This window comes from Symphalangus syndactylus, chromosome 14 (assembly GCF_028878055.3).
Source record: "Symphalangus syndactylus isolate Jambi chromosome 14, NHGRI_mSymSyn1-v2.1_pri, whole genome shotgun sequence".
Taxonomy (NCBI): domain Eukaryota; kingdom Metazoa; phylum Chordata; class Mammalia; order Primates; family Hylobatidae; genus Symphalangus; species Symphalangus syndactylus.
This window is the reverse complement of record NC_072436.2, coordinates 36,007,501-36,033,754: the sequence shown is the minus strand read 5'-3', so window position 1 is coordinate 36,033,754 and position 26,254 is coordinate 36,007,501. Positions and strand designations below refer to the sequence as shown.

At 41.1% G+C, this 26,254-nt stretch overlaps 1 protein-coding gene across 2 annotated transcripts in view; it reads right to left on the bottom strand.

The window, feature by feature from the left end:
• KCMF1 (potassium channel modulatory factor 1) overlaps nucleotides 1–26,254 on the bottom strand; it is an 80,580-nt gene that overhangs the window by 26,743 nt on the left and 27,583 nt on the right. For both annotated transcript variants that reach the window (XM_055240562.2, XM_055240563.2), the window contains exon 2: nucleotides 109–276. In XM_055240562.2, coding sequence (XP_055096537.1) covers nucleotides 109–276 — 168 coding nt within the window. The remainder of the gene's footprint in view (nucleotides 1–108; nucleotides 277–26,254) is intronic.

Below are 26,254 nucleotides of genomic sequence, written 5' to 3'. Positions count from 1 at the left end.
CATAAAATTCTAAATGACGTAATTCATTAAATTTTTAATTACTTACCAAAATCTACAACGTACATAAAATTCTAAATGATGTAATTCATTAAATTTTTAATTACTTACCAAAATCTACCCTTGTTAATATGCACTGCATTGGGTGGTCAGTTGTATGCCTTGTTGTTGTTGCACCACTTTCATAACAAGATGCACAAAGATCGTAATCGTAGCAAATTAAACACTTATATCTGCGACCTCGAAAATTTCCTTTTAAACATGCATCACAGCTGACACCTATAAAAAAAAGAAATATCTTTAGTTACCAGTTTAGTTGCCACTCTTGATTTCATTTTTATGAATGTTTCAGGTGCTCATTTAACCCCGTATATCCTTTCCAAAATGACTAGAAATGACTTAGTAAAATGATATGGGAATTTTTAGCAATGTGCTGGATTCATTACTCTGATTTATACTCTAGATGAAAATAATTTAAAATGACTGATACAGGCCGGGCGCGGTGGCTCACGCCTGTAATCTGAGCACTTTGGGGGGTGCTGAGGCGGGTGGATCACTTGAGGTCAGAAGTCCAAGACCAGCCTGGTCAACATGTTGAAACCCCGTCTCTACTAAAAATGCAAAAATTAGCTAGGCATGGTGGCTGGCGCCTGTAATCCCAACTACTTAGGAGGCTGAGGCATGAGAATTGCTTAAACCCAGGAGGTGGGGATGCAGTGAGCTGAGATCGCGCCACTGCACTCTAGCCTGGGCAACAGAGTGAGGCTTTGTCTTGGGGAAAAAAAAAAAAGCCTTGATAAGCCAGCAAGACGGTAAAAACCAAGATGAAGAGGAACTGGTGACTGGAAGCACTAAAGAAGGTTTTTCACCATGAAGGTATTTGCCCAAGCAGGTAAAAATCTAAGCTTAAGTTCCACAGCATTACTGGACAAAGGCCTAGTGAAGGTGGGATAATTAACAGAAGATTCCTCAAAAAACCAAGACCCTAATATACTCTCAATGCATGGGTGGGCTACAAATCCTCCCTAGGGGATTACAAAAATTGCCCTACTGAAAGCCCCCTGCCCTGGGGGCACAAAATAACAACAAAAAGCCATAACCACAAACCAGTCCTCATGGGTTTATAGCCCAAATTCTATCAAATAGTTCCAAAGACCTTGGGTCAAGAATTTTAAGTGGTCTTAAATTAGAATTGACACCAAGCATCTGGCATATATAAACAACCAAGGAACAAGTTCATAATTTAAACCATAAAATACACACAAAAAAACAAAGCACCATCAGAAAGAACTAGCAGGAGCAGCAGAATCAGTCATGAGTTCACATCAGAATTGGATATCAAATAATTCTTAACTTGTTAAAAGAAATAACTGGATGTGGTGGCTAACACCTGTAATCCCAAGCACTTTGGCAAGGTGAGGCAGGGGGATGGCTTGAGACCAGGAGTTCAAGACCAGCCTGGGCAACATAGAGAGATCCTGTCTACAAAAAAATTTAAAAATTAACTGGGCATTGTGGCCTGTGTCTGTAGCCCTAGCTACTTGGAAAGTTGAGGTGGGAGGAATGCTTGAGCCCAGGAGCTCGAAGCTGCAGTGAGCCATGATCACACTACTGCACTCCAGCTTGGGAACAGAACAAGACCCTGTCTGGAAAAAATAAAAATAAATAAATACATAAATAAAGCAAAGAAAGAAGCTTGAACACGGCTGGGTGCCATAGCTCACATCTGTAATCCCAACACTTTGGGAGGCTGAGACAAGAGGGCTGCTTGAGGCCAGGAGTTCAAGACCAGTCGAGGCAACACAGAGACATCTCATCTCTATTTGTTTAAAAAAAAAAAAAAAAAGTTAAAATATGCCAGGCGCAGTGGCTCACACCTGTAATCTCAGCACTTTGGGAGACTGAGGTGGGCGGATCACCTAAGGTCAGGAGTTCGAGACCACCCTGGCCAACACGGTGAAACCCCATCTCTACTAAAAATACAAAAATTAGCCGGGTGTGGTGGTGGGAGCCTGTAATCCCAGCTACTTGGGAGGCTGAGGCAGAAGAATGGCTTGAACTTGGGAGGCGGAGGTTGCAGTGAGCCAAGATCATGCCACTGCACTCCAGCCTGGGCAACAGAGCAAGACTCTGTCTTAAAAAAAAAAAAAAAAAAAAAAAAAAAACTTAAAATTTCAAATTCAGTAGGTGGGTTTCATAGTTTTATTCACATGTGATATGCTTGTTTATGCTGAAAACCCAAATACAGCTAAGTTATTAGAAGAAGTAAGCAAAGCTGTTAGATAGAGACCTCTTATATAAAGTACTGATTGTATTTACTCACTGCAAAACAGACAGAAAAACAAATTATTAAAAATATGTCATTTATTACAAAAAAATCAGTCAGGCATGGTGGTGTGTGCCCGTAATCTCAGCTACTTGGGTGGCTGAGGCAAGAGAATCACTTGAACCCAGGAGGCAGAGGTTGCAGTGAGCTGAGATTGCGCCACTGCACTCCAGCCTGGGTGATAGAGCGGGACTCCATCTCAAAAAACCAAAAAAATGTCATTTATGATTCCATCTAGATGTGTCAAATTCAAAGAGAAGGAAAGTAGAACAGTGGTAACCAGAAGCTGGAGGAAAGGGAGAACGGGGAGTTACAGTTTAGTGGGTAGAGAGTTTTCAAGTTTGGGATAATGGAAGAATTCTGGAGATGGACAGTGGTGATGGTTCCAAGAATGTGAATATACTTAATGCTACCGAATTGTACACCTAAAAGGGGTTAAAATAAATTTTATGCTATGTATATTTTACCGCAATAAAAAAAATATGCCATTCGCAACAGCATTTTTAAAAAGTGCCTCTGAATAAATCTAACCAAAGATAGGCAGCCCTTTATGAAGCAAATTAGTAAAAATGTATTCAAAGGCACTAAAAGACTTTAAAAAATACAAATACCAACTTCATGGACTGGGAGGTTCATAATAAAATGTCAACTGATTTGTGGCTTCAATACAATTAATAACCAAAATTTAAAAAGAATTTTTTTGTGGGACATGGTAAGCTGACTCAAATGTTGATGCAAGTTACAAAAAGGGCCAAGGACAGTCAAGATGCTCCCAAGAAAAACGAGATAGAGGGACTTGTTATATATATCAAGAGCTATACTAATAAATAATAAGTAACACAGTAACAAATAATAAAGCTATAATAACTATAATAAGATGGAATAGTACCAGCATAGAGACAAACTGGCCTATGGAATACAATGGAAAGCCCAGAAGCAGAGGTTGAAATCTGTTTTACCACAGCAAGGTCACTAAAGAGCACTAAGAAAAGAAGGGAATGGACAATAAATGGTGCTGAACAGCTGATTATCTGCATGTGGGGAAAACAGAATTAGATCTCTTCCCCATATCCTATATACACAAAAAATCAATTCCACATGGTTTAAAGACAGATTCAAAAGAACAATGAAAAATATCTCTAAAAGACAATACAGAATATTTTTATGAGCCTAAAGTAGAAAACGATTTCTTAATTTTCTTTTTCAAACACACACACACACACACACACACACACACACACACACTCCAAATCAAAAAGTAAGAGGTAAGTCCAACTATGTGAAGACTTTTTCTTTTTGTTTTGTTTTTTTGAGACGGAGTCTCGCTCTGTCGCCTGGGCTGGAATGCAACGGCGAGATCTCAGCAGGCTGCAACTTCTGCCTCCCGGGTTCAAGCAATTCTCCTGCCTCAGCCTCCCCAGTAGCTGGGATTATAGGCGCCCGGCACCAGGTCCAGCTAGTTTTTGTATTTTTAGTAGAGACGAGGGTTTCACCATGTTGGCCAGGCTGGTCTCGAACTCCTGACCTCAGGTGATCCGCCTGCCTGGGCCTCCCAAAGTGCTGGGATTACAACAGGCATGAGCCACCATGCTCGGCCTTTTTCTTCATCTTTTAACAGCCTACATTGATTGAAAATACAAGGTTCAGAAACTGGCGATATGTACGACATACATGACAGACAAAAGTTTGGTATTCAGAATGCATTATGAACTCTTACATATCAGTAAGTAAATGATGAATGCTCAATAGAAAAATGGAGAAACCTGTCAAAACGCACTCACAGAATAACAAACATAAATGGCCAGTAAACATAAGAAAAGATGTTCAATCTCATCAGTCATCAAAGAAGAGCATGATTAACATCCATGAGCTAGCATTTTACATTTACCAAACTGGTAAGAAACTACAAGTTTCATGATATCAAGTGTTAGTGAAGATAAAGGGCAGCAGAAGTGCTTATACCCTGCTGGTAGAAGTGTACATCAGCACAACCACTTTCAAAAACTTGTTCATATTTTAGTCAAGTTAAACACATATACCTCCTATGATACCGTAATTTCACTCTTAAATACATTCCCGGGGGGAATCTTTTGTCTGTGTGCACCTAGGGAATGTGGAAGAATGTTGACGGCAGTTTTTGTAACTGAATTTTAAAAAGGCTATTCAGGGGCCGGGCGCGGTGGCTCATGCGTGTAATCCCAGCACTTTGGGAGGCTGAGGCAGAAGGATCACGAGGTCAGGAGATTGAGACCATCCTGGCTAACACGGTGAAACCCCGTCTCTACTAAAAATACAAAAAAAAATTAGCCGGGCGTGGTGGCGGGCACCTGTAGTCCCAGCTAATCAGGAGGCTGAGGCAGGAGAATGGCGTGAACCTGGGAGGCGGAGCTTGCAGTGAGCCGAGATGGCACCACTGCACTCCGGCCTGGGCGAAAGTGGGAGACTCCATCTCAAAAAAAAGGCTATTCAGATTCAAAGGCTCAACAGTTCAATATGCACAGAATGAACTGGAAAAAGAATGAATCACAGCAACAGGGAAGAACATCTGCCTCATATGAGTGAAAGGAAATCTCAAAGAATACATACAGTATAAAGCTGAAAACCAGTATCTAGTTTAGGAAATCAAAGATGTAGTAAAACTATAAAAGGAAAATGAGGGAATGATAAAATTTTGGTCAGAGGCTCCCTCTGGGGGTTAAGGGAATGAGGAGATGAGTATGTGAAGCTTTTAGGGATCTTGAAATGTAACATTTTTACATCTGGCCAAGAGGATCTGTAGTACCATTCTTCTCTTTTGCATTTATTTTATGAAAATTCTCATATATCCAACCAATATTTTATTTTTAAAAGTCCCTTCCTTCCAAACAAACAAAAAACAAAAAACAAAAACAAAAATAGAAAGCAAAGCTGGAATTGTTTACAACCACCTTTGGGCTGTCAGTTCAAGGTGGAAAACTGGAAAACCAACATACTTTTGGCAGATTGTAGATTATTTTTGAGACAAGGTCTTGCTGTCACCCTGGCTGGACTGCAGTTGCACAATCTCGGCTCACTACAGCCTCGACCTCCTGGGTTTAAGCAATCCTTCTACCTCAGCCTCCTGAGTAGCTAGGACTACCCGTGTGTGCCACCATAATTTTTGTATTTTTTTTTGTAGAGATGGGATTTCGCCAAGTTGCCCAGGCTGGTCTCGAACTCCTGGACTCAAGCAATCTGCCTGTGTCAGCCTCCCAAAGCACTGGGATTACAGGCATGAGCCACTGAGACCGGCCTAGGTTGCAGATTCTTAATGTTTGTTGAATGAATATGTTTTTATTAAAACAAACAACAACAACAAAAAAAAACAGGCCGGGCACGGTGGCTCATACCGGTAATCCCAGCACTTTGGGAGGTTGAGGCGGGTGGATCACCTGAGGTCAGGAGTTCGAGACCAGCCTGACCAACATGGTGAATCCCCATATCTACTAAAAATACAAAAATCAGCCGGGTGTGGTGGCAGGCACCTGTAATCCCAGCTAGTCGGGAGGCTGAGGCAGGAGAATTGCTTGAACCTGGGAGGCGGAGGTTGCAGTGAGCTGTGATCGCACCATTGCACTCCAGCCTGGGGGACAAGAGTGAGATTTCTTCTCAAAAAACAAAAAACGAAAAACAAAAAAACATGGGATTCCCTGTTATTACTAAACCATTAACAACAAGCACTTAGACAAATCAATGTTCTCTGCTCAATCTTTCTTCATCTATGAAGTTTGATATGAGAATCAAATGAGAAAAAAAAGACATGAAAGTCCTAAATTTTAAAGTGGTAATATTATCTCATTCAGATGCAGTAACATCTGCAAACTATACTACAAGGCTACAGTAACCAAAACAGCATGGTACTGGTACCAAAACAGAGATATAGATCAATGGAACAGAACAGAGCCCTCAGAAATAATGCCATATATCTACGACCATCTGATCTTTGACAAACCTGACAAAAACAAGAAATGGGGAAAGGATTCCCTATTTAATAAATGGTGCTGGGAAAACTGGCTAGCCATATGTAGAAAGCTGAAACTGGATAACTTCCTTACACCTTACACAAAAATTAATTCAAGATGGATTAAAGACTTACATGTTAGACCTAAAACCATAAAAACCCTAGAAGAAAACCTAGGCATTACCATTCAGGACATAGGCATGAGCAAGGATTTCATGTCTAAAACATCAAAAGCAATGGCAGCAAAAGCCAAAATTGACAAATGGGATCTAATTAAACTAAAGAGCTTCTGCACAGCAAAAGAAACCACCATCAGAGTGAACAGGCAACCTACAGAATGGGAGAAAATTTTTGCAACTTACTCATCTGACAAAGGGCTAATATCCAGAATCTACAATGAATTCCAACAAATTTGCAAGAAAAAAAACAAACAACCCCATCAAAAAGTGGGCAAAGGATATGAACAGACATTTCTCAAAAGAAGACATTTATGCAGCTAAAAAACACATGAAAAAATGCTCATCATCACTGGCCATCAGAGAAATAAATGCAAATCAAAACCACAATGAGATACCATCTCACACCAGTTAGAATGGTGATTATTAAAAAGTCAGGAAACAACAGGTGTGGAGAAGATGTGGAGAAATAGGAACACTTTTACACTGTTGGTGGGACTGTAAACTAGTTCAACCATTGTGGAAGTCAGTGTGGTGATTCCTCAGGGATCTAGAACTAGAAATACCATTTGACCCAGCAATCCCATTACTGGGTATATACCCAAAGAATTATAAATCATGCTGCTATACAGACACATGCACACGTATGTTTATTGCGGCACTATTCACAATAGCAAAGTCTTGGAACCAACCCAAGTGTCCAACAATGACAGACTGGATTAAGAAAATGTGGCACATATACACCATGGAATACTATGCAGCCATAAAAAAATGATGAGTTTATGTCCTTTGTAGGGACATGGATGAAGCTGGAAACCATCATTCTGAGCAAACTATCACAAGGACAAAAAACCAAACACCGCATGTTCTCACTCATAGGTGGGAATTGAACAATGAGAACACATGGACACAGGAAGGGGAACATCACACACCGGGGACTGTTGTGGGGTCGGGGGAGGGGGGAGGGATAGCATTAGGAGATATACCTAATGCTAAATGACGAGTTAATGGGTGCAGCACACCAACATGGCACATGTATACATATGTAACAAACCTGCACGTTGTGCACATGTACCCTAAAACTTAAAGTATAATAATAATAATTAGAAAAATTAGCCAGGTGTGGTGGTGAGCACCTGTAGTCCCTACTACTCAGGCTGAGATGGGACGATCACTTGAGCCTAGGAAGTTGAGGCTGCAGTGAGCGGAGATTGTGCCACTGCACTCCAGCCTGGGTGCCAGAGTGAGACCCTATCTCAAATAAAAACAAAAAAACAAAATAGCTTCTATGCATGCGATGCTTTAAGCATAACACTGAAAATAATGAATGGGGGGAGATACCTATGATATCTATTTAGGTTCACAAATCAAAGTTTAATATGATAGTATAATAATGTTGACAAACAACTGTAGTGTGAATTTAGGTGCCGGGAAGGTAAACCCAGCTCTGAACTTTTTGGTGTGTAGCCTGACATTATTCTGTAGGCCTGCCTTTTCTTTCTGAGGTGGGGATGCCTACTGGCAAGGATACATGAACAAAGCTTAAGGCACCTGTGCATAGTGATACTGATAAACACTCTATCTTTCAGTAAAAAGATGCTGATACTTATCCCTTGCTCGCTCTACTCTTGTGATTTAATTCAAAGCTACCTAAATGGTTCACACAAGGGATAGGGGGTGGTAGCCTCAGGCTTCACTTAAACCCAGCTAGAGTTGCGTAACTGTAAGCCCTTTAAAAAGGAAACAGGGTTCGTTTTTTTAAATTTACTATTTTTGATAAAATCATTTTTGTAATATATATTTTTTAGCTTCTCAAACACTAAAAGGCCTTTTATGATTCAAGGTATTTCAAATACAGATACATATGTATATATACACACACATATATACGTATATATATATACACATGTGTATATACACACATATATACACACATATATGTATATATACACACACATACACATATATATGTATATATATACACACACACATATATACATATATACACACACATATATATATTTAAGTCAAACAGGTAAGTTTACAGCAGGGTTTCTTACAACGTAAGATTCACTTTATTAATAATAATCTACGTGGCAGGCATGCTACAGAGGATTTTTTTTTTTTTTTTTTTTGAGACAGAGTATCGCTCTGTCGCCTGGGCTGGAGTGCAGTGGCGCAATCTCGGCTCACTGCAAGCTCCGCCTCCCGGGTTCACGCCATTCTCCTGCCTCAGCCTCCGAGTAGCTGGGACTACAGGCGCCCGCCACCGCGCCCGGCTAATTTTTTGTATTTTTTAGTAGAGACGGGGTTTCACCGTGGTCTCGATCTCCTGACCTCGTGATCCGCCCGCCTCGGCCTCCCAAAGTGCTGGGATTACAAGCGTGAGCCACCGCGCCCGGCCTACAGAGGATTTTTTGGTGATTAGCATACTATGAATAAGAAGTCGAGGGAAGTAAAAATGTTTTATAATATACAGTTTTTCCATATAGCCTGCTATCATCCTTTCTCATTGTTTTGTTTACGAAAGCTGTCCTTTAATTCCTTCTGTTGTCATAAACTTGAAGTTAATATTTAATTTTATAGAACATTCCATACCACCTAAGTCTCTAAGTAAAAGTACAGAAGCATAGGCTTTTTCAGTTTCTCAATAGTAGCCCATTGTCCCCTTTAGAATGACTCTCACTCAATACAGAGGCCCTCCTAAGTATATGTGTCAGAATTTGTGTCATTTTATGACACAGACTAACAAAACCTGCTCCGCTACTGTCAACTACGAGTAATCTAAAGTTCCTATGGGAGGAAATAAGCTAGCTCTTTGCTGCGGTCCTTTGGTTAACAATAGTGATTCTACCTGGTATCAGGAAGTCAGAGAAATCTGAAACAGAACAGATACATGGCATATGTAAAACTATCAATTCCTTCACAGGAAGAATGAAGTTGCTTCTGATGAGATATCAGTACACTGTATTTAAGATATTAAAAAATCAAAGTTCTGGCTGGGCGCTGTGGCTCACGCCTGTAATCCCAGCACTTTGGGAGGCCGAGGTGGGCGGATCTCCTGAGGTCAGGAGTTCAAGACCAGCCTGGTCAACATGGTGAAACCCCATCTTTACTAAAAATACAAAAATTAGCCAGGAGGTGGAGGTTGCAATGAGTCAAGATCACACCATTGCACTCCAGCCTGGGCGACAGAGCAAGACTCTGTCTCAAAAAAAAAAAAAAAAAAAAAAAATCAAAGTTCTGAGAAGTATTATAATAGAAACAAGAGTTCAAATATTGTAAAATAATGCCTTGAGAGGCAAAGCTGAATAACCACTAGTTGTCTAGATAGCACTGACATCCATTACATTAAAAAATATTTAGGTTTCATTTACCTTATACTACATATATTCTGCAAAAACTGAGTTAACCAAATAATAACATGTGCAACCCATCACTGAATAATCTAGCTTAGTGATGGCTGGGCGCAGTGGCTTATGCCTGTAATCCCAGGGCTTTGGGAGGCCGAGGCGGGCAGATCACCTGAGGTCAGGAGTTCGAGACCAACCTGGCCAACACGGCGAAACCCCATCTCTACTAAATACACAAAAATTAGCCGGGCCTGGTGCACCTGTAATCCCACGTACTTGGGAGGCTGTGGAAAGAGAATCGCTTGAACCCGGGAGGCAGAGGTTGCAGTGAGCCGAGATCGCGCCACTGTACTCCAGCCTGGTGACAGAGCGGGATTCCGTCTCAAAAAAAAAAAAAAAATATCTAGCTTAGTCATACTGTGTCATAAAGAAGTTGAGAAATCACTAGCTTGTAAAATGGTAACTTGAACAAGCTACAGCATAAGGTTACGGTGTTATATTTGTAATCCTCCATCCAATCAAGTTCACCTAGCAAGATAAATGAAAATGCTAGGAAATACGGTTTAACCCCTTTTTTAACGCTGTCACAGGTAAAACCTAAATGAAAAAAATGGTGTATATCTGACAACCACCTATCTGAAAAAGTTATATCTGAACACATTCATATTCTCAGCATATATCTTGTATTTAGCAGTTCTGTAAAACAAATGAAAGCTATGAACTAAAATTTTAAGGAGAAAAGGATGCCCTCTAGTGGGAACACATTTTTAAAAAGCCACTGAAATAATACGTAGTCTTTTCTTTCTTATTAAAAAAATAAAAATAAAAGAGGTTTTTAATATTCGTTTACAGCTTTTTAAAGGAGGAAATCTCAGGTTGGTATACCTTTTACTTTTTAATAAAATTAGTTTTTAGCTAGGGAATAGAGAGTTGATGGGAAAGAAAAGGTCAACAAAGGGCAAGTTACCTTCAGGAAACACAGAGAAAAAAAGAATACAACAGGAAGTCGACCTCATTTGGAATTTGAAGGCCTGGGATTACATAGCACTTGCCATTGACAGCCGATTTTGACTTCTAGCTATCATGTGATTGGGGGGGGTGGAGGGAGGGAGGGCCTCTTTTCTACTTCTGTGAAATGTCTGTGTATTATCTCTTCAAGGCCCTTGCATCTCTCCAAGTGTGACTTTTTTTTAAAAAGGGTGTGTATCATATAGGCTATATAATTTTGATAATGAGAACTGCACAGAGAACAATACTATTAAATGACAATCTCCAAGAAGAGACTCTGCATTTAAGCAGTTGAAAAATTGTGCAACCCTTAGAAGAGGATCTTAGATGAACACAAAAGCAAGTAAAAAAGGAACTAGGCTGGGCACAGTGGCTCACGCCTGAGATGGGAGGATCACCTAAGGTCAGGGGTGATTTGGTTCAAATCTGCCCAACAAAGTGAATAGAAAAATGGGTGAAATACTGTATTTAAAGAGTTCTTTATGAATTTTGTGAAAGAGGGAAGTTTAATTCATTTCTAAAAGTTTTCAGTATAGAGGAACTTGGTCCACTTTGGAATAACTGATTGGTTTGCCTCATTTTAAAGAACTGATCTACACTCTTTCATTTGTTCGTTGAAATGCATCCCTGTTCTGAAAACAGAAACTTATCTTAGCAACAATGGACTTGCTCATGAGTGAGCTTAGGAACAGCCTTTCAGAGCCTCTTATCTGGAAATAGAGAAGCTTCTATATTACTCAATCTACTATTATACTCAGCCATGATTAGAGCTGTTTTCTGACTCATAAAATGAAGGAAGAGGAGGTGGATAAAGAGTGCCTGGGACAATGTGGGAATTCAATAATATCTGTTGAATGAATTAAGTAAATGAAAAGAAGGGGACGTTTTCCTAGACTAATTAGATAAGAGCTCAAAAAGAGAGAAGGGAAAGGGGGAGGGGATTAATGTGTCTATAACAGACTTTTTTTTTTTTTTTTTTGAGATGGAGTCTCACTCTGTCGCCCAGGCTGGAGTGCAGCGGTGGGATCTCGGCTCACTGCAACCTCCGCCTCCTGGGTATAACAGACTTCTTGACAGAAGAATTACTGAATTATGAAAGTAGAATGGGGGAAAAGAAGGCCCTGAACAAGTACTTGTTTTCTACAGGAGAAAAAAAATTAAGTAGATAAAAATGCTGGACCAAATACCTCTAGGAGTAAGCCACCAGGTGGCAACAATAGCCCAGGAGAACTAGGTTGCAAGTTTTAACATGTAATAGGGTGGTTAGTGGGAAACAGGTTTTGAAGAAATGAATCCCGTCAGCCATGGTTTTGTGATAAAAAATTTTATATGTAAAATCCAAAAATAAGGCCAGGTGAGGTAGCTCATGTCTGTAATCTCAACACTTTGGGAGGCTGAGGTGGGAGGACTGCTTGAGCCCAGGAGTTTGAGACCAGCCTGGGTAACATAGCGAGACCTCATCTCTATTTAAACACACACACAGACACACACACACACACACACACACACACACACACACCAGTATTTCCATATACATGTGCAATTCAGTTTAGTTGCTTTAAACAACGCACACTAGATAGAAACTGCTCTGTTTTGAAAATTCTGCAGACAGGTCTGTGGCAGTAAGGCAGAGAGCTTGGTTTAGGCTCCAACTTTCCCAAAAAAGAAGAGCCCTTTTAAGGGAAGGTGATGATTTTTAATCTGCTATAGACTTAGTCACTGAACTGTTGATTCTTTTACAGATGGATAAACTGAGGCACACAGGCACTAAGTAATTTGCTCCAAAGGCAAAGAGCCATTATGTGGCAAACCAGTGATTAAGATAAAGGGTTGCCTACTGAAGCCTATCTTTTGATAATCATCCTTTTTTCCCCAGAAGTAGATGACTTCAGAACTTTATTTATTATGATATGGAGATATATATTTAATGCCTTGTTTATTGTTTTTCCCTTGACTTCTTATTTTTTAAGAAGATTCTACTAATTACATAACTTCTCTGGAATGAAATCCTGAGATTGAGGAATTCTCTTGAGGCAGGTGCTTATAGATATTTATTTTCAGAGGTTTATCACCAAACAAAGCTCTATTTGAAGTCACTATTTTAAGTTCTTACTCTAGAGTAGTGTTTTCTCAACTTTTTGAAAATTACAGGCACAACTTGCAGGCAATGCAAAGACTGTGTACCACTGAGCACTGAAAACATCATATACTCGGTTAATAATATATGCACAGCAACAGGTGACCTCTGGACTGAAAAGACACACTACATGTTAAGAGAATAATGTCATTTCAAACAATGAAAAGGGGGAAACACATTTAATGTCTCCCTTCCCCCACCCCTGCCTGGGATTTTTTGTTCTACTGTTTAAACATTCTTTTTTTTTTTTTGAGACAGAGTCTCGCTCTGTCGCCCAGGCTGGAGTACAGTGGTGCGATCTCGGCTCACTGCCACTTCTGCCTCCCGCGGTCAAGTGATTCTCCTACCTCAGCCTCCCGAGTAGCTGGAATTACAAGTGCGTGCCACCATGCCTGGCTAATTTTTGTACTTTTAGTAGAGACGGGGTTTCACCATGCTGGCCAGGCTGGTCTCAAACTACCAGCCTCGTGATCTGCCCACCTCGGCCTCCCAAAGTGCTGGGATTACAAGCATGAGCCACTGTGCCTGGCCTAAACACTCTTATACTGACTTTCTGCAACTGTTTGAGGGAAAGGAAAACTGGAAATCCTTAATGTACCACAAGATGTATAAGGAGGGAGCAGAATACATACTGTTTGCTAAATGTTTTTTTTAATGTTATCTAAACTAGAAATGTCTGCACATGTATTTGTGATAGATTCCCAGTCAAGTAAGGCACATGACAGCTCATTGTGTTGAGGTGGGAAAAGATCTGCCCTGGATCTATATTTTAAGACCATTTCTCATTGACTTAACATTACTATTTCTAGCATCAAAATTTTTGAGCACTTGCAGTACCCACTTAGTGCTTAGAGCCTAAATGGGGAATAAGGATAAGTAAATAAGCATTTGAAACAGTATGAAGACTAAGGGATAGATCTATAGAAACAAAGCCAAACATGAAAATGATGAAAGATGACTTGTTCTAGTTGGGGAAGTACAACAGACTCACCCTGACACAACTCTTCATACCAAGCAGTTCCTGAAATCCTCTCTAAGACACTGAAATATAACTTCAGGTCCCTTTGTGCTAATGTTCTCCACATATAGAGCAGTTATTCTAAATCCAGTCTCAAAAACTCACCACAAACATGAACTAAGTCACTTTCCCCTGTTTTGTAGGCTAACCAACTTAAAATGTTAGCAAGTCCTCCAAAATCCTACCGTCAACTGTTAAATTACATTTCTTTATGTCTGCTGCAGTTTCTTCACGGATTTTAAAATAAAGGGACCTACAACAAACATAAAGCTCTGGATAGGAGTAGGAATAATTAATACAAAGTACAGAGAATACTCTAGCACTGGGGGAAAAGAGGTGTGGTTTATGTCTGGTTTAGGAGGCATGCAAGTCTGATTTTAGACATGTTTGGTTTGAGGTGATGAGATATGCAAGCTGAAAGGTACAGTAAACAGTTGGTTAGGATGAACTGATCTTTGGGAGACTTTCTCTGAGAGAGGATGTCTTTGTATCACTGAGAGTGACACGGTAATATGGAAAAGAAAGAAGGAAGAGACTAAGCATAAAGATAAAATGAGGAAAATGGATAGTGCTTATACAGTTTTTTTTTTTTTTTTTTTGAGACAGAGTCTGGTTCTGTCGCCCAGGCTGGAGTGCAGTGGCGCAATCTCGGCTCACTGCAAGCTCTGCCTCCCGGGTTCACGCCATTCTCCTGCCTCAGCCTCTCCGAGTAGCTGGGACTACAGGCGCCCACCACCACGCCTGGCTAATTTTTTGTAATTTTAGTAGAGACGGGGTTTCATCATGGTCTCGATCTCCTGACCTCGTGATCCGCCCGCCTCGGCCTCCCAAAGTGCTGGGATTACAAGCGTGAGCCACCGCACCTGGCCTTAGTGCTTATACAGTTTGACGTGAATCTCAAACCAAGGTATACAAATACAGTAGAGTTATACAAAATTTAAAAGTTTTTAAACACTGGCTTTAATATTTATTAACGCATCAAAAATGACTGAAACGCAACACACAAAAAACAGTTCACTCATGTAAAAATAGTATGGCAATAGCTCCAACCCAGAAAATTCAACAACACACTTTAAGAGCATGTAAACACATATCAACTTTATCAGGATTTAACTCTTGCCTGACTATAATGAGATTGCTTACCTGATTTTTGCTTTCCTCATCAATGAAAAAGAAAAAGAAAAAGCATCATCTCTCTACATTACAGGACCATCACAGGCCCATAAACATAATCCCTTTGCCTTTCCTCTACTTTTCAAGAACACTTGAAGTAAAGTAGGTCGATGGTTAGTTATTACTACCCTTTCTCAGCTCCAAGCCCCCTCTGCTGGGTCTAGGAAATGGGTCTCAACCAGGGGCCATGTTGCCCCCTAGGGGTCACTTAGCAATGTATGGAGACACTCTCAGTTCTAACTATTAGCGGGACAGGGAGGGCTAATGGCATCAATTTCGTGGAGGCTAAGAATGTTACTAAACATCCTACAAAGCACAGGACAGCTCCCTGGCCCAAAATGTCTACGATGCCAAGGCTGAGAAACCATGGTCTAGGATCTGCCAACTCATTTATTCAGAATCCCTTAGCAGCTTGCTTCTGATTTACACTCTGCCAATGGGAGGCTTCAGAGGGACAGAAAAAAATGGGAAGAGGTCAGCATCTTTCTAGCAGCAGGTCTTCTTCCATCCAGAGCTCCAACACTAGCGTCTTCGGACACTCTCATCACCAGCTAGTTGCATCCTGCTCAGAAGGCCAAATACCAACTGTGTGGAGATGTGCAGGTGGGCCTTTGAACTCCTTAATTCTAGGAACTCAAGTTTTTCCTTTTTTGCAATGATGGTTTTACATCTGTACTGTCCAATAATAGCCATTAGCAATTAAAATGCCTTGTCAGGTGACAGGGCCTAGAAGCAGTGATACAATAAGTACACCAAGCAAGCACCAAGTGAGTCTGAACAGCATCCTCCACTAAGAGGAACCAGGGCTCCTCACAGAAATGAAGGATTCTATGGGCTAGGCAAGGCAAATACATGAGCCTGTAATATATCCAGTTCTAAAATGAATAATCTAGAAATGACTGATGAAGAATGATGGGGACATATCAAAAGTACACAGAAGAAACCTTAAAGGGGTTTCACCAGCTAAACCTGGGACAATTTGAGCATCAAGATAAATAATAAAAGTAATAGACTGGCCGGGCACAGTGGCTCATGCCTGTAATCCAAGCACTTTGGGAAGTAAGGCGGGCAGATCACAAGGTCAAGAGATCGAGACCATCATGGCCAACAAGGTGAAACCCCATCTCTACTAAAAATACAAAAATTAGCTGGGCGTGGTGGCGCATGCCTATAGTCCCAGCTACTCAGGAGGCTGAGGAAGAAGAACCACTTGAACCCGGGAGGTGGAGGTTGCAGTGAGCTGAGATTATGCCACTGCATTCCAGCTTGATGACAGAGTGAGACTCCGTCTCAAAAAAAAAAAAAAAAAAAGTAATAGATTATAACTCACTGAATAACACAGGAATCCACGACTCCATACTGATACAAGGAATAAATAAATCAGAAGAAGGAAACAGAAAAAAAATCTTCCTTGTGGTAGACAGACTGACTAGAAATTACATTCCAACTCCTTACTTCACTGGTACTAGAAGTATGCTGTCCAATATGGTAGCCATTAGGCACATGTACTATTTAAATGTAATCTACTAAAATTAAACTAAAAATCAAGTTCCTCAATTGCACTGGCCACATTTCAAGTGCTCATGTGGCTGGTGGCTACTGCATTGGACAGTGGTGCACTGGACAATAGCATTTGAGAGACTGAGCCATAATTTTGTGAAAATAAGGTCTAGAACAGTCTTTTTTATTGAAGACAGTCTCATTCGGTCACCCACGCCGAAGTACAGTGAGGTGATCTAGGCTCACTGCGGCCTCTGATGCTCTGGTTCAAGCAATTCTCATGCCTCAGCCACCCAAGTAGCTGGGGTTACAGGTGTGCACCATTACACCCAGCTAATTTTTGTATTTTTAGTAGAGACGGGGTTTCACTACGTTGCCCAGGCTGGTCTTGAACTCCTGGCCTACAGTGATCCCACCTCAGCCTCCCAAAGTGCTGGGATTATAGAGGTGAGCCACCACGCCCGGCCTAGAATGGTCTTAAGATAAGATCTCATTTTGTTGCTTTCTGAAAATCTTAAAATTTTGTAATGAAATTGAAATAAAAGACAATTTCAAAAGGATAAAGAGAATAAAAGAAACAACAGGAATACAATTTTGGATGCTGAAAAGCAGAATTAGGTAACTGAATTAGGAGACTGGAAAGAGCTGAATCCCAGTATGGGCAAAGGTGAAAGGTAAGAAACAACCCAATTTACAAAGCAAATTCAACAAAACGTCTGGGACTGGCAGCAACATTGCTGGAACGCTAGTTAGGGTGAAGAACTGCTGAAGGATAGAAGATGGATAAAAGGTCTTTAAGAAGCAGTTAAATTTCTAAGTTGCTTCTTCAACATTACGCTGCACTTCAAGTGGAAAATAGAAGTTTATTCATTAAAGAGGGTCTCTGACCCCCTAGGAACTCAAGGCATCATTGAAAACGGAATAAAGCACATATTTTATTGAAAACAGAGGTATTAAGTATATCATTTCCAGAAACAAAAAAAAAGAAAGAAGAGGGGGGAAAAGAGAAAGAAACAGAAATTAGAACATGGAAGAAAACTGGAACCCTACTCTAGAAGCTTCAATATCCTCAAAGTAAGAAAAATGGAAGGGAGGAAATAACTAATGGAGTAATTCAAGAAAACTTTCCAGAACAGAGAATAGGAATTGCCAGGCTGAAAGGGCCCCTGTACAGCACTGCCTCACTGAAAGGGCATCTGTACAGCAATGCCCCACTTTCTTGGCACCAATTTCCTGTATTAGTCCATTTTCACACTACTATAAAGAACTATCTGAGACTGGGTAATTTATGAAGAAGAGAGCTTTGACTCACAGTTCGGCAGGTTTAACAGGACGCATGACTGGGAGGCCTCAGGAAACTTACAGTCATGGCAGAAGCTGAAGGGGAAGCAGACACCTACTTCACAATGGTGGAGCAGGAGAGAGAGAGAGCACGAAGGGGGAAGTGCCACACACTTTCAAACAACCAGATCTCATGAGAACTTACTATCTGGAGAACAGCAAGGGGGAAGTCCGCCCCCATGATTCAATCACCTCCCACTGACATATGAGGATTACAATTTGAGATGAGATTTGGGTGGGGATACAGAGCCAAACCGTAACATATACATACAAAAGTACACATCAAGGCTGGGCATGGTGGCTCACACTTATAATCTCAGTACTTTGGGAGGCCAAGGTGGGAAGATTGCTAGGGCCCAAGAGTTTGAGGCCAACCAGGGTGATATAGTAAGACCTCCTATATCATATATCTCTTATATATCATATATCATATACTATATAATGACATATATCATATATATTATATGATACATATCATATATAAAAATGTATATGATATATAATATATATCATGCAATACATATAATATGATATATTTTTAGCAGAAATACACATAAAACAAGGTTATGTATTGATCCATCGATAAAAATGGGCCAGGCGTGGTGGCTCACGCTTGTAATCCCAGCACTTTGGGTGTCCGAGGCGGGCGGATCACGAGGTCAGGAGATCGAGACCACGGTGAAACACCGTCTCTACTAAAAATACAAAAAAAAATTAGCCGGGCGTGGTGGCGGGCGCCTGTAGTCCCAGCTACTCGGAGAGGCTCAGGCAGGAGAATGGCGTGAACCCAGGAGGTGGAGCTTGCAGTGAGCCGAGATCGCGCCACTGCACTCCAGCCTGGGTGAAAAAGCGAGACTCCGTCTCAAAAAAAAATAAAAAAATAAAATAAAAAAATAAAAATGTTATAACCAGAGGCTCAGAGGAACCTCACCCTGAATTTCCTCTAGGAACAGAGGTTCAGTAATTGCTAATTTGGTGTTCATGTAAACTTTATAGAACACAACTAACAGCTGGGCACGGTGGCTCATGCCTGTAATCCCAGCACTTTGGGAGACCGAGATGGGTGGATCACTTGAGGTCAGGAGTTCAAAGCCAGCCTGGTCAACATGGTGAAACCCGTCTCTACTAAAAATACAAAAAATTTAGCCAGGCATGGTGGCAGTGCCTGTAATCCCAGCTACTTGGGAGGCTGAGGCAGGAGAAGCACTTGAACCCAGGAGGTGGAAGTTGCAGTGAGATCACGCCATTGCACTCCAGCCTGGGCGACAAGAGACTCTGTCTCAAAAACAACAACAACAACAACAACAAGAAAAACACAACTAGCACCTAAACAAGAATTAATTACACATTCATACAATATCGTACATTTTCTTTGTAACCTGAGGACACAATAGTACCTGGGGCCCAGTCCCCATATCTTATCTGGACTTGGCTAGTCTTGCCCAAGTGATGTGGAAGTTCCTGATCTCCCCTTAAGGAAAAAGGTTCAGCTGATCTCATTTCACCCCATGAGAGTGTCCCACTCTGACCTGTTCCTGGGAGCTGGAGGTGGGCCAAGTGAAGGGCAGTCCTCTGACTACTCCTGTGCTGGAAAACCAAGCTGGTCCACACAATAATCCCCCTAAATGCTCCACATTATGTTGGGTCCTGAGTTTCCAAGGTGCATTTGTGACCTTGCCCAATGATTTCTCCAGACTCTTGGAAACTCAGGGAAGCTGAAGGCAGACTCTGTACTTCCACCTAATAGTACAAACTGCTCTTTCCTCATGTGGTGAGGCCTGGGCTTGCTATTCCATGTTTCATAACTAAACAATATGTGGCTCAGATAGAAATGGATATATTGGGAGTAAACCTGCAGAGAAAGGGAAGAGGATTATCAAAACAAAGATCCAGTTAGTGGTTATGGACATGTGGATGAGATATTCTATTTCTTTTCTTTTTTTTTTTTTTTTTTTTTGAGACTGAGTTTCGCTCGTTGCCCAGGCTGGAGTGCAGTGGTGCGATCTCGACTCACTGCAACCTCTGGCTCCCGGGTCCAAGCGAATTCTCCTGCCTCAGCCTTCCTGAGTGGCTGGGATTACAGGCATGTGCCCGGCTAATTTTGTATTTTTAGCAGAGATGGGGTTTCTCCATGTTGGTCAGCCTGGTCTCAAACTCCCGACCTCAGATGATCCACCTGCCTCGGCCTCCCTAAGTGCTGGGATTACAGGCATGAGCTACTGAGCCTGGCTGAGATGTTCTATTTCTTAATATGAGTAGTGGATATGTGGACGTTTGTTTTATTCTCTTTTTACTGGATACATAGTTTTGTACACTCTTCTAAATGTTATGACACATTTCACACACATATATAAAAATTCCATTCTCAAAGAAAAGAACTGGCTGGCCATGTGTCTTTAAAATGGCAAATATTATTTAGATTTTTTAAAAAGACATAAACTTCTTAAAAGAAAATGAGAATATTTAGTGGGTAAGGCCTTTCTAAGCAATATAAGGAAAGTGAAACTATAAATAGGGGAGGGTGGAGCACACTGTAAATTTGATCATAAATAAGTATAACACTTTAATACTGGCAAAAGGTTCCATAAACAAACTCAAATGACAACAAGTAGGGAGAAACATCGGTAACAAATATAACAATGGGCTCCTAAACATTAAGAAAAAGACCAGTAGGAGAGGAAAAAAAAATAGAAAAATAGGAACTGATATGGGACCAGGCATTATTGAAGAGGAAGTATGTCATTCAAATACACGCTTGGTAAATAAAAGAAGTATGCCTAGTTAACAATAATTTATTGTATATTTTCAAATAGCTGGAAGAGAGGATTCTGAATGCTCTTAACACAAATAAGTGATAAATGTTTGAGGTGACAGATACGCTAATTACCCAGATCTGGTCATTACACACTATATGTATTTACTGAAATATCACTATGGGCTGGGTGTGGTGGCTTATGCCTATAATTCCAGCACTTCATGAGGCCAAGATGGGAGGACCATTTAAGGCCAGGGTTTGAGACCACCCTGGGAAACACAGTGAGATCTCATCTCTACTTTATTAAAAAATAAAAATAAAAAAATAAAAAAGCAAAGTATCACCATGTACCCTAGAAATATGTATAATTATCATGTGTCAATTAAAAATAAAAAAAAATTAGGCCGGGCACAGTGGCTCATTCCTGTAATCCCAGCACTTTGGGAGGCCGAGGCAGGTGGATCATCTGAGGTCAGGAGTTCGAGACCATCCTGGCTAACATGGTGAAACCTCGTCTCTACTAAAAATACAAAAAATTAGCCGGGCGTGGTGGTGGGCACCTGTAGTCCCAGCTACTCGGGAGGCTGAGGCAGGAGAATGGCATGAACCCTATAGGCAGAGCTTGCAGTGAGCTAAGATCGCGCCACTGCACTCCAGCCTGGGCCACAGTGTGAGACTCTGTCTCAAAAAAAAAAAAATAAAAAATGAAAAAGCAAAATATCACCATGTACCCTAGAAATACGTATAATTATCATGTGTCAACTAAAAATAAAAATTTAGGCCAGGCACAGCGGCTCATGCCTGTAATCCCAGCACTCTGGGAGGCCGAGGTGGGTGGATCATGTAAGGTCAGGAGTTCAAGACCAGCCTGGCCAACATGGTGAAACCCTGTCTCTACCAAAAATACAGAAATTAGCTGGGCGCGGTGGCAGGTGCCTGTAATCCCAGCTACTTGGGAGGCTGAGGCAGGATAATCGCTTGAACCCGGGAGGCGGAGGTTGGAGTGAACTGAATTCCAGCTACTCGAGAGACTGAGGCAGGAGAATCACTTGAACCCAGGAGGCAGAGGTTGCAGTGAGCTGAGATTGTGCCATTGCACTCCAGCCTGGGCGACAAGGGTGAAACTCCATCTCAAAAATAAATAAATAGGCCTACAGTTCTCCAAAATTTTCAATGCCATTCATAAAAAGGCCTAGTTCAAGCAAGACTCATGAAAATCTCAAGATAGAAGATTGAGGCATGACCGGTAATATAAAAGGTAAGCGAACAGTCCTATGAATCACAACTGGCTTCATTCTCAGTTAAGATAGACCCTGTGCCCACCTGCCTCCCTCCAAAAAATTCAGTTGTTCTCACACTCTGCAAGAGTTCTAGCTTAGGCACCACGCACAGGTAAGAATATACTGTAGTCCTCCCAACCCAAAGTTTTGCTTTTTTTTTTGAGATGGAGTCTTGCTCTGTCGCCCAGGCTGGAGTGCAGTGGTGTGATCTCCGCTCACTGCCAAGCTCTGCCTCCTGGGTTTGCACCATTCTCCTGCCTCAGCCTCCCGAGTAGCTGGGACTACAGGCGCCCACCACCATGCCCGGCTAATTTTTTTTTTTTTTTTTTTTAGTAGAAACAGGTTTCGCTGTGTTAGCCAGGATGGTCTCAATCTCCTGACCTCGTGATCTGCCCACCTCAGCCTCCCAAAGTGCTGGGATTACAGGCGTGAGCCACCGTGCCCAGCCAACAAGATGAATTTTAAAAGGACTGTGTACAAAGTTTTGCCTTTGGATAAAACAATTCATGCAATAAGAAATCCTGGATTAATTAACTAAGCAAAACCTTAGCTTCAATATTAGCCCAAGATGACATGCAGTTGCTAAAATGCCAGCAAATAAACAAGCAAGCTTAGGTTGCATTAATAGCCATACAAGATTCATAACTGTGATATATCTACAACATTTTACTCTTGCCAGACCATATGTGAAGAACTACATTCAGTTCTGTGTGTCTTGTTTTAAAATGGGAAACAAGTACAGTAGTATATATAGTCATATAGTTAGTATATATAGTATATAGACAGAATGGCAAAGTATCTAGAAACTACACCAAGAGAAATTACTAAAGGACAAAATGGGCTGTTTAGCAAAAGAGCTGGGAACGGGCAACACTGAGGGGATGCCACAGCTCCATACAGAGCTATCACAAAGAGGCAGTACACTCAGTTCTCTGTAGCTACTAAGGTCAAAACCAGGAGACACTAAACGCAACCCGGTATCCTGGATCCCGCACAGAAAAGGGTATTAGTGAAAAAAAAAAAAAAAAACTGTAACACCCCAGTAAAGTCAGGAGCTTTATTAGTAATAATGTACCAGTGTTGGTTTCTTAGTTTTGACAAATGTACCAAGGTAATGCAAACTATTAACATTAGGAAAAACCAGGTAAGGAATATATGGGAAGTCTCTATACTACCTTTGCAACTTTTCTGTAAATCAAAAATTATCCCAAAATAAAAGTTTATTTTTAAAAAGTAAGCTAACAAGGAGGCAGGTGGTTCAATGGATGATTCTCTGATAGTACAGTGAATGCTCTGTCAACGCATGCATTATGGTCAGAGATTAAAAGACAAACTGAAACATGCTTTTGAAAGGGTTTCTGCATATTTCATAGGACACTGGTACCATCTAAACTGGAGGTTAAATGAGTTTAGTAGGGCCATTAATATTTATACTGGACACTGAAAACCAGAATGTAAAGAACAAAGCTAACTGAAGTAGATCCATCAATACTAGGAAAGTAACGATTTTGTATTTGCAATAATGTTATTAATACAATCAATTCTTCTACCTGTTTTTTGTTTTTTGTTTTTTTTTTTGAGACGGAGTCTTGCTCTGTCCCCCAGGCTGGAGTGCAGTGGCGCGATCTCGGCTCACTGCAAGCTCCGCCTCCCGGGTTCACGCCATTCTCTTGCCTCAGCCTCCCGAGTAGCTGGGATTACAGGCGCCCGCCAACACGCCCGGCTAATTTTTTGTATTTTTAGTAGAGACGGGGTTTCACCGTGTTAGCCAGGATGGTCTCGATCTCCTGACCTCGTGATCCGCCCGCCTCGGCCTCCCAAAGTGCTGGGATTACAGGCTTGAGCCACCGCGCCCGGCCCTTCTTCTACCTGTTTTGAGGAGGATGCCAAAGCCTACCATGGTTAGGTCAATGAAGGACTGCATATATGATGGTGGTCCCACAAGTTTATTATATGATATTTTTACTGATACCTTTTTTATGTTTAGAACCACAAATACCATTGCGTTATAACTGCCTACAGTATTGAGTACAGCAACATACTATGCAGGTTTCTAGCTCAGATAAACAATAAGCTATCCATATAGCCTAGGTGTATAGTAGGCTGTACCATCTAGGTTTGTGTTAGTACACTCTATGATATTCACACGATTATGAAATTGTGTAACAATGGATCTCAGAATGTATCTATGTTGCCAGGCAACATGTGATCATGTGTTTTTCAAACTACAGGTTGTAACTCAGTAAAATAAATTTAGTCACTGTCGCTCTCAACTGGGAGGTATCACCCACACAGGACATTCTGGAACTGTATGGGGGCTATTTTTTGGTCATCACAATGATTAGGGGCTCTACTGGCATTTATTGAGGAAAAGTGCCAAAGATGCTAGGCGTTTTGCAATGCACAGAAAATGCAATAAAGAATTGTTCAGCATCCCAACAAGATTTTCTAAACCTCCTACCAGACATTCAAGAAGGAAACTAAAAACCCAAAACTTTAAAATTATGTAAGGCTGGGGGCTGGGTGCGGTGGCTCACACCTGTAATCCTGCACTTTGGGAGGCTAGGGCAGGCAGCTCACTTGAGGTCAGGAGTTCGAGACCAGGCTGGCCAACATGGTGAGACCCTGTCTCTACCAAAAAATACAAAAATTAGCTGGTCATGGTGGTATACGCCTGTAGTCACAGCTACTCAGGAGGTTGAGGTGGGAGAATCACTTGAACCCGGGAGGCAGAGGTTTCAGTGAGCCAAGATCACGCCACTGCACTCCAGCCTGGGTGACAGAGAGACCCTGTCTCAAAAAAATGAAAAAATTAATGAACGAATTAAATAAAATAAAATTATGTAAGGCTGGGAGTAGTGGCTCACACCTGTAATCCCAGCACTTTGGGAAGCAGAGCAGGAAGATCACTTGAGACCAGGAGTTTAAGACCGGCCTGGGCAACAGTGAGACCCCCATCCCTACAAAAAAAAAGAAAAAAAAAGAAAACCCACAAAACAAAACAAAACAAAGCAAACCCAAAACTTTAGCTGGGCATGGCGGCACTTGTCTGTAGCCCTAGCTACTCGGGATGCTGAGGTGGGAGGATTGCTTGAGCCCAGGAGTGCAAAGCTGCAGTGAGCTATGATCATGCCACTACACTCCAGCTTGGGCAACAAAGCAAGACCCTGACTCTTAAAAAAAAAAAAAGTAAAATTATCTAACCATAATACCTAATTCAATTTTTTACCTTAACACAAAATATTATTCGCAGTTTTAGTAAACACTTATTTTCTAGTATATCACTATTCCACAAATTAATATTGTTTTGCTTCATTTAGGACTTTACCAAAGACTGTTTAACATTCCAGAAAATTGGATGACAAAGCTGTTTGCAGCTGACTTTCCAGTACATTGTACCTGATCAGATACATTGTACCTGATCAGACTGCTTTCGGAGCTATAACTTCCAAATATGAAATAGAGACTGAAGAGATTTATTTCCAAACATTATTAAATTACAAGGGACTTATGAAACACAGGGTTCTTGCTAGATTTTATTGACATTAAAAAATATATTTCATAGCCGGGCGTGGTGGCTTATGGCTGTAATCCCAGCACTTTGGGAGGTTGAGATGGGCAGATCCTGAGGTCAGGAGATCGAGACCATCCTGGCTAACACGGTGAAACCCCATCTCTACTAAAAACACTAAGAAATTAGCCGGGCGTGGTGGCGGGCACCTGTAGTCCCAGCTACTCAGGAGGCTGAGGCAGGAGAATGGCGTGAACCTGGGAAGCAGAGCTTGCAGTGAGCTGAGATTGTGCCACTGCACTCCAGCCTGGGCGACAGAGCGAGACTCTATCTCAAAGAAAAAAAAAAAAAAAAATATATATATATATATATATAAATATATACATATTTCACATCAATATCGTCTTAGTTATATTTAATTTTTTGTGACACAATAGGTAGAAAGCTATGTTCCAAAAATTAAATATCGAACTTATTTATTTTGAAGTTGTTATTTTCTTTTTTTTTTAATGTCCCCTGAAGTCTACCACACATCTATTACTGTTTCTTTTTCTAATCTATCCTTTATTCCTCATTGCCTATCAAGGAATATTTTCTCCAGGGGACATTTAAGTACTAGGGGCTGAATGCAAATGCCATCAGGTTTTCTGTGAGATTTCCTCACTTCCTTGTCTCATGTCAGGGCCTCTAACTGGGAATT